The following is a 15,404-nucleotide window of genomic DNA, read 5'->3' on the forward strand; positions in this document are numbered from 1 at the left end:
CGACGACAGGAGGTGTCACCGCCGTGTCCTCCACCCCCCCGGGAACGCGGGCGAAGAGCGGCCGTTCCGGGAGCGGCAGAGGAGAAGGAAGAGGCGGCGGCAGCGGGAGAAAGAACGAGCTTTATTGGGAAGGAGCGGCGGGGCGGGAGCGGGCCCGGCCCCGGCCCTGGGGCTGCGGGCGGAGCGGCGGCGGCCGCCGGGGTTAAGGCAGTGAAGGAGCAGCGTCCCTCGGTGTCTTCGTGTTCTCCCAGCTCGGTCCCCGTCCCGCAGGGGCGCTGCAGGGGCTCCCCGGGAAGGGGCCTGTTCCGCGTCTCGGTGACAAGAAATGTCAGGAGAAATGCAGATTGCGAAAAAAAAAACCCAACCAAAAAAACAACCCGCCCCCCCCCCCCTTTCCCAGCACTAGGGAAGAATGCTTTTTACAAAAATCCTTCATCTTTAGGGGTGGGCGGCTTTGTTCGTTTGGTTTCTTTGATGCCTTAAAAAAAAAAAAAAAAAAATCCCTGCTGAAAGGTGCAGCTTTGTGTTCTCCACTGTCCTGATACATGGAAGCATCTAATCTCTGCATCATCCTTTTGGTACTGAAGTTAGTAAAAAAATGAAACCCAAACGACGACCCCCCAAAAACCCCGAGCCCCTGAGCTTCCGGACACCCCCCGCCGTGTCTGTGGCACTACAGTCCCCCGCGCAGGAGGGCGGAGGTGCGAATGCCCCTAACTTTCCCTACGCTCTCTTTTGAAGAGAGCGGCTGCTTTCCATGTAGCAGTAGCGTGAGAGAGGAGAATCTCATCTGGGAACATCTCTTCCAGCTCTGTAGCTAACTCGGAGTCTTTTGCGTCGAGGTAAGGAATGAGCGATTCCTTCAGGCTGGAAAACAAAGAGCAAAAGTAGTATTAATAGATGGTGTATGGCAAACCACAAACACCACATAGTGTTTTGTGCGGTAGGAATGCTCCAACATTAGGTACAAAGAGTTTTAATATGTGTATTTTGCAATGAGGATTAAACAGCCAGTCAGGTTTATAGAGAGGCTCAAGAACCCAGAAAGGGGATGCTGCAGGCCAGAACCATTATGGCCAAGCTGCATGTGGGGAGAGCTGACGGTGCTCATCTGAGTGACTGCAGAAGAGCTTGTGTTTATCTTTAGTGCTCATGAACAGCAGCTCCTGATATATTCCAGCAGTGCTCCCAAAATAGCTGGTGTAAATGAAGAAGAGTCACACGTGCCAGAAACAGGCAGCATGTCTTAGAATTGGCTGCATATTCTAAACGTTGACAGTTGTGCTCTGCATCCAGCCGGGCAGTCATTTGCCAAGGGAACCGTTTCCATCATGTGCATTTTCAGAGGCAGAGAAGCTTAAGTTAGTAACAGCAGCTGCGGGTTGGTTTGGGCTGCATAAAACTGTTACCTCCATGTCGGTCGGAATTCATCCACAGCTTGGACACGTCTCAGCTTCAAGATGATCATTTCATGGAGCTCCTGCAGGAAGGTTTCCAGCCTTGAGTGGACAAGGAAGGCGTTGAGGAGCTTGGCAATCTCTGGACTGAGCTCATCTTTGTAGGCTTTACTGATGTCTACAAAAGGATCCTAAAAATGCAGTGAGGGAAAAAAAAAAAAGCAACTAACCAACCATACACATGTGAGCAACTTCACTGAGAGACAAAGAAACAACCGATTAGACACTGAAGTTATCAGTGTACATTACCCTTTTGAGGCGCAGAAGCTGCTCAGATTTGTGGGTAGAGAGAAGTTGCCATAGGGCTATGTTGTGCTTCAGGTGGCATCGTCTAAAGGCCTGAAAGAAAAACACATCTATGGAGCGAAACTGGATGTAAGGGATGTATTTAGGAACCTGTCCACCCCTTGCCCTGCCCACACAGGTCGAAACTGCAGAGGAGCAGAAGTGCAGAGAGAGTTCAGCAGGGAGTTCACTGAGCCCCTTTAGCCTGGGTGTAGAAGTACGTCTGCAATAGGCTTTTCTCTCCCTCTTCCCCATTTTAACTGTGGTAATCCATCTTTTTGGTACCATGAAAGGGAGCTGGAAAGTGATAGGGCTGTGTCACACTTGTGATAACATAGTGCCTTTGCCCCCTTATCAGTAAAGGGCCTCTTTTCACACATCGTTAGGAGATAAAACCTTCCCCTGTCACCACTTTTGAGAGGTAAAGGGATATTTTCAATCCTGCTCAGCACCAGGCAAGCCAGTGTCACTGAAAGCTGACTCATAATTGAAAGTTCTGCCTTTTCTCAGTTTTAGCATTGCAACTAATTACACTGACACTCAACTGAGAATTCTCCTTCCTGGTGCTGACAGAAGAGCTTGGATCTGCAGAGAAGAGTTCAGCCTTCCGCACATCCTGCACCTGACCTTTCTGTAGGGCTTTGCAAGAACCCACTGAGCATCACAAGCTATTAGATGCTCCCACCTTGCAAACACTGGTTACAGGTGAAGGGAAAATTCTTTCCCCCCACTGCTGAATATGGTGGGGAGGGAATTCTATCACATACCTTTTCAAGCTGAACTTTTGCTGGGCTAGGAGATCAGACTGGCTGGATTTAGTATAAACCAGTGCAGATTTTATCCTGTAAGAATAAAAGCTTTGCTCCCAGGGCTCACCTGCAGTACACGAGGGTTCGTCTGATCACCCATCTGCAGAACATTTTCAATGTAGTCAGTCAGAAGCATTTCAGCATTCTCTCCAGCCATGGCCAGGAATCCCAAGGTAATTTCAGTGACAGTTAGAGCATCACAGACATCACTGTAAGACTGTAGCTCCCCACTGATCATGTTCATCACAGAACTGGGAAGAGCACTCTGAAAACCATGAAGTCAAAGCAGTTGCTAACGTTAGTTTAGAGCCACTCCTCATTGCTAGCCAAGCTGCCATAGTCATAGAAGATGGCAGAGCCCCAAATTTAGGAAACTGAAAATGCTTAACTATATCCCTTTCCTTTGTATATCCGGACTGACAAAAGAAGGCCAGCTTGTACATATTCAAGGCATGCTGAGAGATTAGCAGACAAGCCTTCAGATAAACAAGGCAAGTAACAGAAGACAAACCTAACATTTCTTGGGATGTCAGGAGTCACATGCTTGCCCTGTTTCCTCCAATGCAGAAACTCACCTGATCCAGCTTATTCCTGACATCATTAAACAGCTGTTCATAATTCCGATCGTGTCTGTACACGAGGGTAGGTATTCCCTGTCAGGACAGAAACCATGGCTGTAAAGCTTTGGTAGCACTGCTAACCCTGCTACAGTGCATGCCATGCTGTAGCAAACACTGCAGGGCTCCAACATCAGCCAAGAAGTTGTCTGCAGAAAACATAGCTGCTGCCTTCTCCTACCTTTAGGGTGATGAGTGGTTTCCCCTGCAGGAATTTGCTGATGACTTGCTGCTGGATCCTTTCCAGATCAAAGTCCTGCAACGTCTCCCCTCCCTTCTCCATGCTGTACTGGCAGTTGGACAAGATCAGAGGAATCAGGTCTCTCTCAACCTCATAGCTGATCAAGTGGAGGTCAGCCACTTCTGACGCACTGATCAAGTACCTGCAGAAGCGAAAACAGTCTTCATTTCGAGCAAGAAGCCTTCATGAAGCAGGGAAAGCTGATTGTGGTAGCAAGTAATACAACAGAGCCAAAAAAAATAATGCGTAGCTGGAATAGCAACATACCTATCATCTTCCTTGGTGTGTTTGTTCACCAAGTGGATAAAGTCATTGTGCAGACTGATGAGGTAACTGGCTAAGGCTGTGGAGCAGAGGCCCAGGCCCTGGCGACGTGGCAGAAGGACCTCAAGCTCGCTGTCCAGGGTCAGGTCAGCATCACAGTAGCCTTTAGGAAGCTTAATTTCCCCTGAAATAAAAGGCAGAGAAGACTGCTGCTTGAGGTGGCCCAGAGCCAGCCCACGATGAGCACGCCTCTCCTGAGCCGACCCAGGTCAGGAGAAAGCACAGAACCTGGAAAAAGCAGCGCTCTTTCCATTACTTATAAGCATTAAAGAGAGCAAGTTCAGGTGAGACTACTACAAGAGTGAAACAAATTCTTCCATTTGCACCCAGATCTTCTTAAACCTTTAATGGCCAAGGCCAGTTTTGAGGATATGTCTCAGCATCACTGATGGGAGGAACTTGGAACTGCCGAAGGGGAGTAGTAGAGGAGCACTGTCTGACAGCCGGCAAGCTCTTGTCTCCATCACTCTCAGAACAGTGCTGGGAAAGAAGGGTACTTACCATTGGTGTCCAGCGAGCTTCTCAGCTTGTTCCAAACAGACAGAAACACATTCACTCTCCTCTGTAATAGGTCCCTCATCACATCTGAGGAATAACGGAAAGACAGACCCTTGAAACAGCTTTTACTGGCAACAGCATGAAATTCTGTAATATATGAATTTTCAAAGCACATCACTGAACTCTAGGCAACTGCTCAAACCGATCAAGAGAGACTAAATAGACATTAAACAGTTTTCTAATATTATCAAATTGAATAATTTCCTCTGTCTGTATTCTTCCGTATTGACTGCTGTTGGCCCAGGCTACAAGGCTGGATGGATCCTTGGTCTGATTCTGACTTTTAAGTACTTCTCCATAAGTACTTTAAAACATAAATAATTGTACTTAAGTACAATTGAAGGAGTTGCTACAAAGTGCCTGTATGCCGCTCACAAATGGAAGGGAAGGACATCTACTCCACCTCTTTGGCAGGCCCTACTCTAGGGCAGAGCTTAAAAATTCAACGTACCCACTGCTGCATTCAGGGATTTATCTTGCCTATCTCTGAGCAGAGTCCCCACCCCTTGTGAACAACCTTCCTGTGCTTAATTATCTTTAAAGCCATCTGATGACTTTTCCAAGCATAACTCCACAGTTAAGGTCTCCAATTCATGTGGATGGGAGTTAAAAGGGAAATATGAGGGCTTAAGATTGCAAGGTCAAGACAAGTTTTCACTTTCATTTTCAACCGGACTACCCAGTGCTTTTTGTTTCACTAATTAGTTTTGGTAGAGGTTTCTCACCTGAGAGGGGTTCCTTGAGGAAGTCTCGGATTGAGCAGTGCCTGACATCAGTGGTGTTCTGAAATCGCCTCACCAAGTCCCTCTGCAGAGCCAGAATCTCTGGTAAGAATTTAACCAGCCTCAGTTCTGGTTCCTGGAAGAGGAAAGGGGACTATGAGCAAGGTTGTCCTCGGACAAACCAGCTTTGCATACTTTTGTGGAATTACTTTTAAAAATGTTTAAAAGAAAAATATACTTTACACGTGCCATTCCCAAGATTATAGAAAGTTACAAGAATAAAGACACTGTATAATCAAACGGTGGTTTGGTCCTGGGCAGCTGGCTCTGGGCGCCCTTGCCTGAGCAGAGGGTTGGACCAGATGACCTCCAGAGGTCCCTTCCAACCTCAGCCAGCCTGTGACACTGGGAGCTGATCTCCGAACATTGCAGTCTCTCACCCACCTTCTGCAGAAACTTCCAAAGGAGAGGGACGGTGTCCTTGGCATTCTTTTGCTGGACTACATGGCCCAGGTTCTCCACTGAAATCCTCTTTCGGCAGCTCCACATCTTGGAATGATGTATGTGACTGTCCTTTGGCAGCTGGGACAGGAAGTTTACCGGATCACCATACACTATTTTCACTATTGGATTGGAAGAAATTCTCTCATCCTCTTGTATCTGTCTATTTAACTTCAGAAGTTTTTTATCCAAATCCTGCATTAAAAAAGAAAAAAAAAAAGGAAATTATATCAGAATTGGCAGTGTCCTGCCATGTTGAACTGCCACTAGAGTATAGTTCCCTAATAGCTTGATGAACAAATACGTCAAAGCGGAAGAAGAACTCCTAGGGAGGGCACATAAAGCACATACTGCAATACAGCTGTTTATACCATAAAGTTATTTTTTGTTCTCCAGCTCATTCAACTCACAGATCTTCCGTTCTTGAGATGTTGTATATGGGGGCAAAAAAAGGCAGACAGGATGCATTTGGGGCAACCACATGCCCACTTGGACAAATACTTTCAACTGAGTTAAGACATTTTTGCTTTTCTGGCTATACAAAATCATCATAGCACAATTCTAGTCTCAGATACTCATTTCCACAGGTAGAATAAAGTTTGCTGACTCTTACAAACTAAAGCTAACCTGCAGATGTGTCACAGATGGCTTGGCTTTAGGAATAGCTGGGTGAAAAGTGTAGTACAGATATTACAGCAGGTCAGATTTACAAATAAGTGGATTTTCAACTGCTCAACTACTGAAATTTTATACCGCAAATTTCTCACCTCCAGTTCAGGAACAATAACTGTGTTTGCAACAATTTCTTCCCATTTATTTCTATTCACCTTGGTGGACAGCACACCATCAAATTGAACTGGCCCTGCAACAGGAATATTTAGTCTCTTACATCTGCAATATTTCAGTTAAAAGCAAGCACAGATTCTCTAAGCTTCCACATGTGACATCCTTACGAGTTAGCTTGATGAGCCAAGAGCAATTACAGAAGTCTTAGAAGCTAAACAAGTACTTTGGTCTAGCTGGAGAGCTAAAACAGCACAGTGACTTCAGGTTTTCTGAAGCTTCAGTCCCATCATTTGTTTGAATGATGTGGATGTTTATACAAGTAATTTGTAATCCCAGAAAGGTTAAACAAGTTGTCCAAGGTCAGACCATGATCAATGACAGACCAAAGAACAGAGCTTGGAATACCAATTTGTGCTGTCACACTAAAAATGTGGCTATTGCATATAAATCCCCAGTATGACGCAATGACTCATGCCAACTTGAACTCCAGATTCCACCATGAACCATATTCTGCCATTCCTCTTCTACCAAATAGCTTCTTGGTAGTCATTTAGAGGGCAGCATATGGATTATACACAGCATGAGCTACTGCACAAGCTACCTCTGCTTGTGAGCTGAAAGCTCTGTCAATGTATCATGAGGTTATTTATTCAATAATTACTTTTCGGAATTATGCACCAAACCTTGCAAACCCCACATACTCAATGGAAAGAGAAGTGAACGATCAAAAATTCTTCACTGCCTACAGCAAGAAACAAGCCTCAAACTTCCGGATCTTCCTCATCACGGAATCACAGAATCACGGAGTTTCAGAGTTATAAGGGACCTCTAGAGATCATCTAGCCCAACTCCCCTGCCAAAGCAGGATTGCCCAGAGCACATCACTCAGGACTGCATCCAGGTGGGTCTTGAAAATCTCCAGAGAAGGGGACTCCACCACCTCCCTGGGCAGCCTGTGCCAGTGCTCTGTCACCCTCACCGTAAAGAAGTTTTTCCGTGTGTTTGAACAGAACTTCCTGTGTTCTAACTTGTGCCCATTGCCCCTCGTCCTGTCACTGGGAACCACTGAAAAGAGCCTGGCTCCATCCTCCTTCAGCCCACCCTTTAGATACCTGTACGCCATAATAAGGTCTCCCCTCAGCCTTCTCTTCTCCAGGCTAAAGAGTCCCAGCGCTCTCAGCCTTTCCTCATAAGGCAGATGCTCCAAGCCCTTAATCATCTTAGCTGCCCTTCGCTGGACTCTCTCCAGCTGTTCCCTGTCCCTCTTGAACTGGGGAGCCCAAAACTGGACACAGTATTCCAGTTGCGGCCTCACCAGTGCAGAGTAGAGGGGGAGAATGACCTCCTTCTACCTACTGGCCACACTCTTCCCTATGCAGCCCAGGATTCCATTGGCCTTTTTGGCAACAAGGGCACATTGCTGGGCCATGGATAATTTACTGTCTACCACGACCCCCAGATCCTTCTCCTCAGAACTGCTTCCCAGCAGGTCTGCCCCTAACCTATACTGGTGCTTTGCAGTCTTCCTCTCCAGGTGCAGGACCTTGCACTTGCTTTTGTTGAACCTCATTAGGTTCTTCTCTGCCCAGCTCTCCAGCCTGTCCAGGTCATGCTGGATGGCAGCACGGCCCTCTGGGGTGTCAGCCACCCCTCCCAGTTTGGTATCATCAGCAAACTTGCTGAGGATACACTCTGTCGCCTCATCCAGGTCATTAATGAATATATTGAACAAAATTGGACCGAGTATTGACCCCTGGGGGACACCACTGGTTACAGGCCTTCAACTAGACTCTGTGTTGCTGATCACAACCCTCTGAGTTCTGTCCCACAGCCAACTCTCAATCCACCTCGCTGTCACCTCATCTAGCCCATACTTCCTCAGCTTCCTAATGAGGATGTCATGGGAGACAGTGTCAAAAGCCTTGCTAAAGTCAAGGTAGATGACATCTACGACTCTCCCCTCATCCAGCCAACCAGTTATAACATCATAGAAAGCTATCAGATTGGTCAAGCATAATTTACCCTTGGTAAATCCATGTTGACCACTTCCAATAAGCTCAGCTACTGCCTGTTGGGAACGGTCTATTAGCAGAGCAGCTAAATAACTCCTGCCCTTGAAATGCTGATACAGCTTGCAGGGTGATATGGTGGGTAGTCTTCCTTACACTGGCCTGGTTGCTGATGCGGGTCCTTGAGGAGGCTGCCGAGGACAAGATGAAGGATGTTGATAGTCTCATCCACACTCTTCCCCAAAATTTTTGTCAGCTGTGCCAAGTCCTCCCGAATATGCTGCTGTAGGAAACTCACTGGGTTGTGCACTGGTGGCTTGATAATCTTCTGCAGTGACTAAAGAGAAACAAAAGGGAAGAACGAGCATAGCCAATAACATCCAGCTCAAGCACAAGGTATGCAGAGCTACAGTCTTACCAGAAAGTCTCAACTCCATCCTACAGGATTCCTGCCACTTGAACAAATAAAGGCAGGTATGTGTCTATATGTGCGCTTGCAAGTGCATGAAGGAACCAAAACTACTCCTGGGCAAGGAGGGAAGTGAATTTGGGTCTTGCATCTTGAAAGACTGCCCTAGTTACTTGGCAATATGATGAAAAGGACCAGCATACAAAGGTTTCACTACATTTCATGTGGCCACTTGGAACTATTAATGGAAGATACCTGAGGATCTTTTGTGGCTCCCAGCAACATTGTCAAATGTGTGAGCAAACGTATCAGAATGAAGACAACTGGGGACATGGCCCGATCAGACACTCCCGTTGTTTTTCTGTGTTGTGGATCTCCAAGTATGTGGCCAGTTTGAGTTCTGTCCTCATGACTCCTGTTGGAAAGTGTATATAAATATATTATTTTTTTGCCTTGACAAAAAACACACAAGAGATGTCTTTGATACCCATAGTGTCTTTTTGACCTGTAAGTTCTTTGAATGCCATAAAATCTGCCAATTAAAAGTGCTACAGGGGAATGAGGACTTCCGGTAAGTTTTGCACCCAAATAAGCTGATTTGTTTGTTTTTGCTGGCTGAATACTCTTCCTTGGACATCTCTTCCTAATAAATTTTCTATGAAAGAGGTAGCGTCCAGCCCTGTAGGGCAAGATTAGCCAGCTCTGTGCTGGATAGATGAGAAGTCACTGCTGTTAGAATTAGTAACTTTAACATTCTTACACAAGAGCTGCAAGTGCTAATCCAGAGAATTGAGGAGGAGGGAGCACAAGTTATAGTTACTGGAGCTCTGGTAGAAGTTCTTCAATCATGTTGATCCATTTAAGAAAATGTTGGCTATTACTATATGTTAGTATAGGACCACAGAAGCTATATGAGCCTGGATAAGCAGGGAGATGAAAAACCCTAAACCAGCAGCTTGACAAGATCTTATGTTAAAGCAGTTTCTGCAAATTCAGAGTTATACCAGCACTCCTAACAGCTGAGCCTGTTCTCCTCAGAGGCCCACGTCCCAGCTAACGGGGAATCCCACATGCCACCTTTCAGGTAGCAGTGTGAAGTGGTTGGTACCTTTTGCCCTGAAAGCATGACAGGCAAGCACTACATCATTTACCACTGAAAAGGTTAATGAAGCAAAGCATACTGGAATTCATGAAAGCCCGGTAGTGGTTTATGTTGTTCTCCTCCAACTTGGACACCACAGTCAAGACAGCGGCTCGTTTCCATGGGGCGGCCACACTAGCAAAAAGCAAAATGAGAACACTGAACTCCTGAGTAAGAGCCACTCCAGCAGAGAAAAAGAATGAAACAAAAATACAAGCTTTAACTGGTTAATTAAAAAAACGCTATGTACTGGGCAATGGACCTCTGCCTCTATTGTTTCCTAGATTTATGGTATAAACTGTGTTAGAACTATTCTAAATTTTACATTACAATGGCAAAATTATTAGTAATATAGAGAATTTAGAAAATGAACTACTGTGCAATAGAACATAAAAATCAGTCAATAAAATAAAACAGTTTACTCTTGAAAACACCACCTGCTTAAACCCCCCCAAACTCAAATTCTTACCTCTCCTACAGCGCAGGGGTGGCCATTTGGACATGCTATCAAGAAAGAGAAAAAAACAGGACAGTATTATAAAACAGACATTTATAAAGCCCCTGTTCTTTCCTTTCATAGGGACCATCATCTTGGAGCAAGAAATACGTTTCAAGATCTAATCAAAAGCACTGACAGCCCCAAAGCTCAAAGGAGCAATAGACTCACATGGGAACCCAAGGGATTTCTCAGTGCTTCTCTCCTTGAGGAACAAGGAATGGAAGCCTGAAAGATTCTGTTACCAAATACCAAATGGGCGGGTAAGCATGACTGCTCCCAGCCCCGGATTCCCAGTCTGCGGTAAGATCCTACTGTGGAAAGCAGAGAACTGAAAGCTGGCCAGGAAGGTGGCAAAGTGCTCCTCTTCAGCTCACACCACTAACATTGCCAGAAGTAACAGGACAGGTCTTCTGCACTCTCAAACTCTGTAAATGGCTATCAACTGGAGACTAAACAGAAGCTAAAATCACTGTAGTGTGTTACTCCCATAAACAGTAGCTATAAATCTTAATTTACAAAGGATAATTCATGCTGAGAAAAGGAGTGTGTCTGTCCTCACATTTAGAACAGTTTCATGCAAAACCCAAGGATTATCCTTCAATTTCTTTCAGACCCAGTCAGGAGCACTTACTGTACCAGCGCAGAGAGGCCACTCCTTCCCAGGACCTCGCCTGAGCCATTATATCTTCTGGCATTGTAGGCAGAAAAGAGTGCTAAGGAGGAAAAAGGAGAAAAAGGTGACAAATGAATATATAAATCTGTTCTTTCCGGTAGCAGTTGCTCACTGGTTCCTTATTCATGATGGGGAACAGAAGACGTCTGAAAGCAGAGGTCATGCAGATGACGTACATGCACATTTTCAAATTCTGCCTTTGAAAATCCACTCTTAAGAACTGTCAACATTGATCAGCCTTGCATATGCACTCTCCAGACATCCTGAACTGGATTCCTCTCGGAGTGGCCTGGTGTACCCCGGTGTGTACCAGCACATTCCCTTACGCCCTGCAGAGCCAGTGGTAGAGCAGCAGATCCCTCCACCCTGCCTCAGCCTAGGGCTCCATGAGCCATGACCCTCTAGAGCACACAGCGTATTACCCTCTGGAGCACCACAGCATGACCCGCCAAATGCTTTCAGACTTGCTCACTCAAATAGCAGCAAAAGCATTTGCCTGATACTGCTCAGGACGCAGAATTACCTTGAAAAGGTACCAGTCCAGAGCTGCTTGTTGTGCTAATTAATCCCAACAACACTGAAATAATCACACATCAGTAATTCACAGCTAAAACAGTAAGGAGGTGCTTTCGATGTGAAGAAAGCTTAGGTTATAGAGGATCTAGCAGCTACATGAAAGAACTAGCAATACGCTGAATTGCCATCTGAGTTAAATCTCTTTACCTCCATGGTGCACGGAGAGAATGCCAGATTCCTGAGGGGCTGCAGGACACGGTTCTGCCCGCACAGCAGGACAGCTGCGGTGTGAACAGCCATTTCAATCAGTGCTCCATCATGGCTGAAGCTTTGAAGATCCACTGTCAGTGACGGCAGCACATTCATCACAAGAGAAGCTGCAAAGTGCTGCACATCTGGAGAATTCAGGACTTGGGAGTTCTGGATGAACTTAGTCATAGCATCTGTTTGCTGAAAGCACATATTTAAAAGAAATAAAACCAGCATGATGTCGCTTACCAAACTGAAGAGGACTATCAGCTGCTTCCCGTGCTGTGTTGCCCCTGCTTTGAAAACATTTTCAGTCTGCTCTGATCAGGACGTAATTGTAAGCGGGGCGGAAGAACAAAAGGCTCTTCCACCAATGATTTAAATCTCATTCATCCTTATCAATGAAGCATATTTGTCACAAACTCCCAAACTGAAATATCTTACCTGCTGTTTGGGATGAAGATTTGAGTCACTAACTCCGTACAGGGCAGTGACCTCTCTGAAAATAGCCAGGAGCAGATGGACAGACTGAACAGCCGGGGAACTGCTCGACGCCTAGAAAAGAAGAACTGATGATATGGTGCAGAAGAGGCTGTAGTTGTCACAGCTAAAGTCTGACAAGGTTTCAGCTGGTTACTGGATGTACAGGCTTTAGCAGGTCCGTGGTAAGGCTCTCCCCACAAATGGGAGGGGATAGAGCTGAAATGGCTGTTCAAGCCATAAATGAGTAATCTGATAGCACTCTAGCTGATTGAGGGTTTTACATCAGAAGCCTTTCAAGTATTTTATTCTTCTAACATCCAATTGGAATTGCGATGTCACTAGGCAGCAACATGTACACACCTTCCTTCAAATCAAATCAACACTCAAGTGGAAAAAAAAAAAGTCCCAACCAGCATATAATAGATGGTACTGAGACAACCAAAGGTGCATTGTTTGCAAACTTCTTCCTGAAGATTTTCATACACAAAATACATATCGGAAAAAGGTCACAATTACACAGAAATCACATGTTGGATTTTTGCATGGCAAGATACAAGGCTAGGCAGATATGGACAGGCAGGGAGGGGGCTTAAAGCTTCTTTGATTATCTGCCTACTCTCCAGTCAGTTGGCTACAAGGTGCCTGTATTGCTTACTGTAAAATAAACTGCTGTGATACATTACAAGGGGAGAAAAGTGAGATGAGGCAACCAACACAAATAACCTCAGTTACGTATGCTAGAACACAGGTGCGAAAGTAAAGCAGACATATATGTGTCTGACAGGATAAGCCACAGCAATTTCCAAGCAAAGGCAAGCCAGGCATCTCCACTGGAATTGACACTGCCGACAGAAACACAGAGAGCTTAAACACTGGCCATCCAGAACCCACAGTAGGATTATGGTGAGGAGAACGTGCCGTACCTTCTCTGCTTCTAGAAGACCCTCAGTCTTACACTCAATCATGGCTTTCCCCACGGCATCACGCAGGACTCTGTAATTCTTGCCACATGCCAGGTAACGATCAATGTGATTAGACTGGCTGTTCTGTACCTACAAAGGGAAAAGCCCATGGTGAGCTCTGTGGACATTATTAACCAGCCATTGGATAAGCCAGCATCCCCTCTTCCTCCCAAGAACTGTGTCATTTCAGCCTTCGCAAAGAGGCAGCAGGCAGGCAGGCATGGCAATCCGAATGGCTTCTCAGTGCCGTAAGACACTCCGTAGAGAGTGAGGATAAGTCACCTTCACAACCACTCCCGCTGCGGTGAGACCCTAGAGCCATGCAACAGTAAAAACACCCCAAAGCAGCACAAACTGAAGACTAAGAGGAGACCAAAGCTATCTCCAAGGAGACACCTCTTCTTTACCTGTTGCAGAATTTCCACTGGGAACACCCAGTTAAACTTTGTCTCTGTGACAAGCTTCTGAGCAAATTCCATCCCATACTGACTAGCAATTTTCCGGACCAGGTAAACGTGATGCCAGCTGTTCTTAGCGAGGCCACAGAATCTCCTCACATTTGCCAGGTAACGCTGCTTCTCCTCTACCTGGTCTTGCTCTGGAGAGGGGGGCGGGGAAATAATAAAAAGGTTAAAACCACATCCTACCTTGTAAAACTTTTCTGTCAGAACTGGCTGTAACACCAAGCTCCTTTTACCAGCACTAACTACACAGGAGAAGTTCAGAGCTCTCTCTTCCTCAGATGCTTATCTAGAGTGTTTCCTCAGCCAGATTTTAGACAATGATTCATTTCTTCGACAGAGGACGGCACACTCTACTTCTATTTCCTTCTCTCAAGGACATGTTTTCCCATTTACTGGTGGTTCATTCTCAGAGCTCTTCCATCTTGCTCAGTAACGTCTTTCCATTGTCTCAACTGCCAAGGCGATGGTGCTCCCTAAGAACGATCTCCTGGGATGCACTTCGCTAGCCTGACATCCTCGATGCGAGGGCTGGACACTGAAGTCCCTTAGAATTACTTGTTACTGCACTTTGATGCTTCATGGACTGTAAGTATCTGAGAGTCTCCACACACTGTTCTGCTTTATTGGGTCAGCAAATCAGTTCAAAACTGCTTTTACTTTTTTTTTTTTAAAGCATCTCTTCATCCTTTTTAGCTGTGCAGAGCTCTCATTCATATAAAACAATAAGGCTTACAGTGGTCACGTATCCGAAGCATCATTTATACTTTATTCATTTATTCATTAAAGTTCAATTTAGTTGGTCCTAAATAATATTTAATTGTTAGCATCTGGAGGATAAATCTCCTTCCAAAGGTGCAACTGCTCTGTAACTACACCCTAGGGGTCACCGGCACAGCCTTGCTACTAGTTATAGAGCACTTCTAATACATGGCAAAGAGGACAAATAATGACTGATGCTCCTTACGAAAGCGAAAAGAAGAAAGCTGATGCACTCATTTTTGGCTATGCATCAAAACAAGTTCTAGCACAGCACAGATGCAATGGCTGTGTCCAGCCTGTCTCCCGTGGTGACTTTGCTCTGTACACAGCTTTTCCATTTGATAGCCGAATAATTAGACTTACCTGTGGGCTCATGCAAGTCAAAGAGTAGCTCTGCAGCCTTACTCAGGTACAAGCGGACTTTGGCTACTGCCTGCAGATATTCAACGGATGATTCCTGAGGAGTTTCTTGATTGTTCTTTGGGAGATAGTTCTCTGGAAAGCCTCTCTCTCCAGGCAGATAGTTTATATGCTTATATCCGAGGCTGCCCTCAGACTTTTCACACATGGAATCCTAAAGATGGGCCAGAATATTGCAGAACCGCTTAAATCAGATGTTCTGTGCATTGGTACTTTATACCTCCGATGCATCCTCACTGCAGTAAGCACATTAAACTTTCATGTCTCTCACGGCACCCTCCACCCCGAAGCCATTAGCTCCTCCCTGTCACCTCTCCGGTGCTTAACCTAAACCTCTGCCACATCACCAACCACCTTCTTCTGCAAGACGCCCAAGCTCTCCCCAGTACTTCCTAAGTGTGTAGCTGAGCAAGAGTTACGAGCATGCTGACTGGCCACACGCATACTGAAACACACACCACACATTCCAAGACGCCAAGCTCTACCTGTCTTTCCCTTAGCAAGAATACACATTTTGATC

At 45.7% G+C, this 15,404-nt stretch overlaps 1 protein-coding gene across 1 annotated transcript in view; it reads right to left on the minus strand.

Moving 5' to 3' along the window:
* Positions 1-2: 2 nt before the first annotated feature.
* The window catches only part of RNF213 (ring finger protein 213), a 52,959-nt gene continuing 37,557 nt past the window's right edge, over positions 3-15,404 (minus strand). The window contains exons 46-66 of the mRNA XM_082492030.1: positions 14,828-15,038; positions 13,649-13,839; positions 13,203-13,331; positions 12,241-12,351; positions 11,755-11,997; positions 10,990-11,071; positions 10,329-10,363; positions 9,900-9,994; positions 8,974-9,133; positions 8,466-8,646; positions 6,282-6,376; positions 5,458-5,709; positions 5,017-5,149; positions 4,235-4,318; positions 3,677-3,857; positions 3,350-3,551; positions 3,127-3,204; positions 2,619-2,816; positions 1,707-1,796; positions 1,410-1,588; positions 3-867 (exon numbers count right to left, since the gene is read on the minus strand). Coding sequence (XP_082348156.1) covers positions 714-867; positions 1,410-1,588; positions 1,707-1,796; positions 2,619-2,816; positions 3,127-3,204; positions 3,350-3,551; positions 3,677-3,857; positions 4,235-4,318; positions 5,017-5,149; positions 5,458-5,709; positions 6,282-6,376; positions 8,466-8,646; positions 8,974-9,133; positions 9,900-9,994; positions 10,329-10,363; positions 10,990-11,071; positions 11,755-11,997; positions 12,241-12,351; positions 13,203-13,331; positions 13,649-13,839; positions 14,828-15,038 — 3,084 coding nt within the window. The 3' untranslated portion in view covers positions 3-713. The remainder of the gene's footprint in view (positions 868-1,409; positions 1,589-1,706; positions 1,797-2,618; positions 2,817-3,126; positions 3,205-3,349; positions 3,552-3,676; positions 3,858-4,234; positions 4,319-5,016; positions 5,150-5,457; positions 5,710-6,281; positions 6,377-8,465; positions 8,647-8,973; positions 9,134-9,899; positions 9,995-10,328; positions 10,364-10,989; positions 11,072-11,754; positions 11,998-12,240; positions 12,352-13,202; positions 13,332-13,648; positions 13,840-14,827; positions 15,039-15,404) is intronic.

The sequence above is a fragment of the Vanellus vanellus genome (assembly GCF_965231255.1).
Source record: "Vanellus vanellus genome assembly, chromosome: 17".
Classification (NCBI taxonomy): domain Eukaryota; kingdom Metazoa; phylum Chordata; class Aves; order Charadriiformes; family Charadriidae; genus Vanellus; species Vanellus vanellus.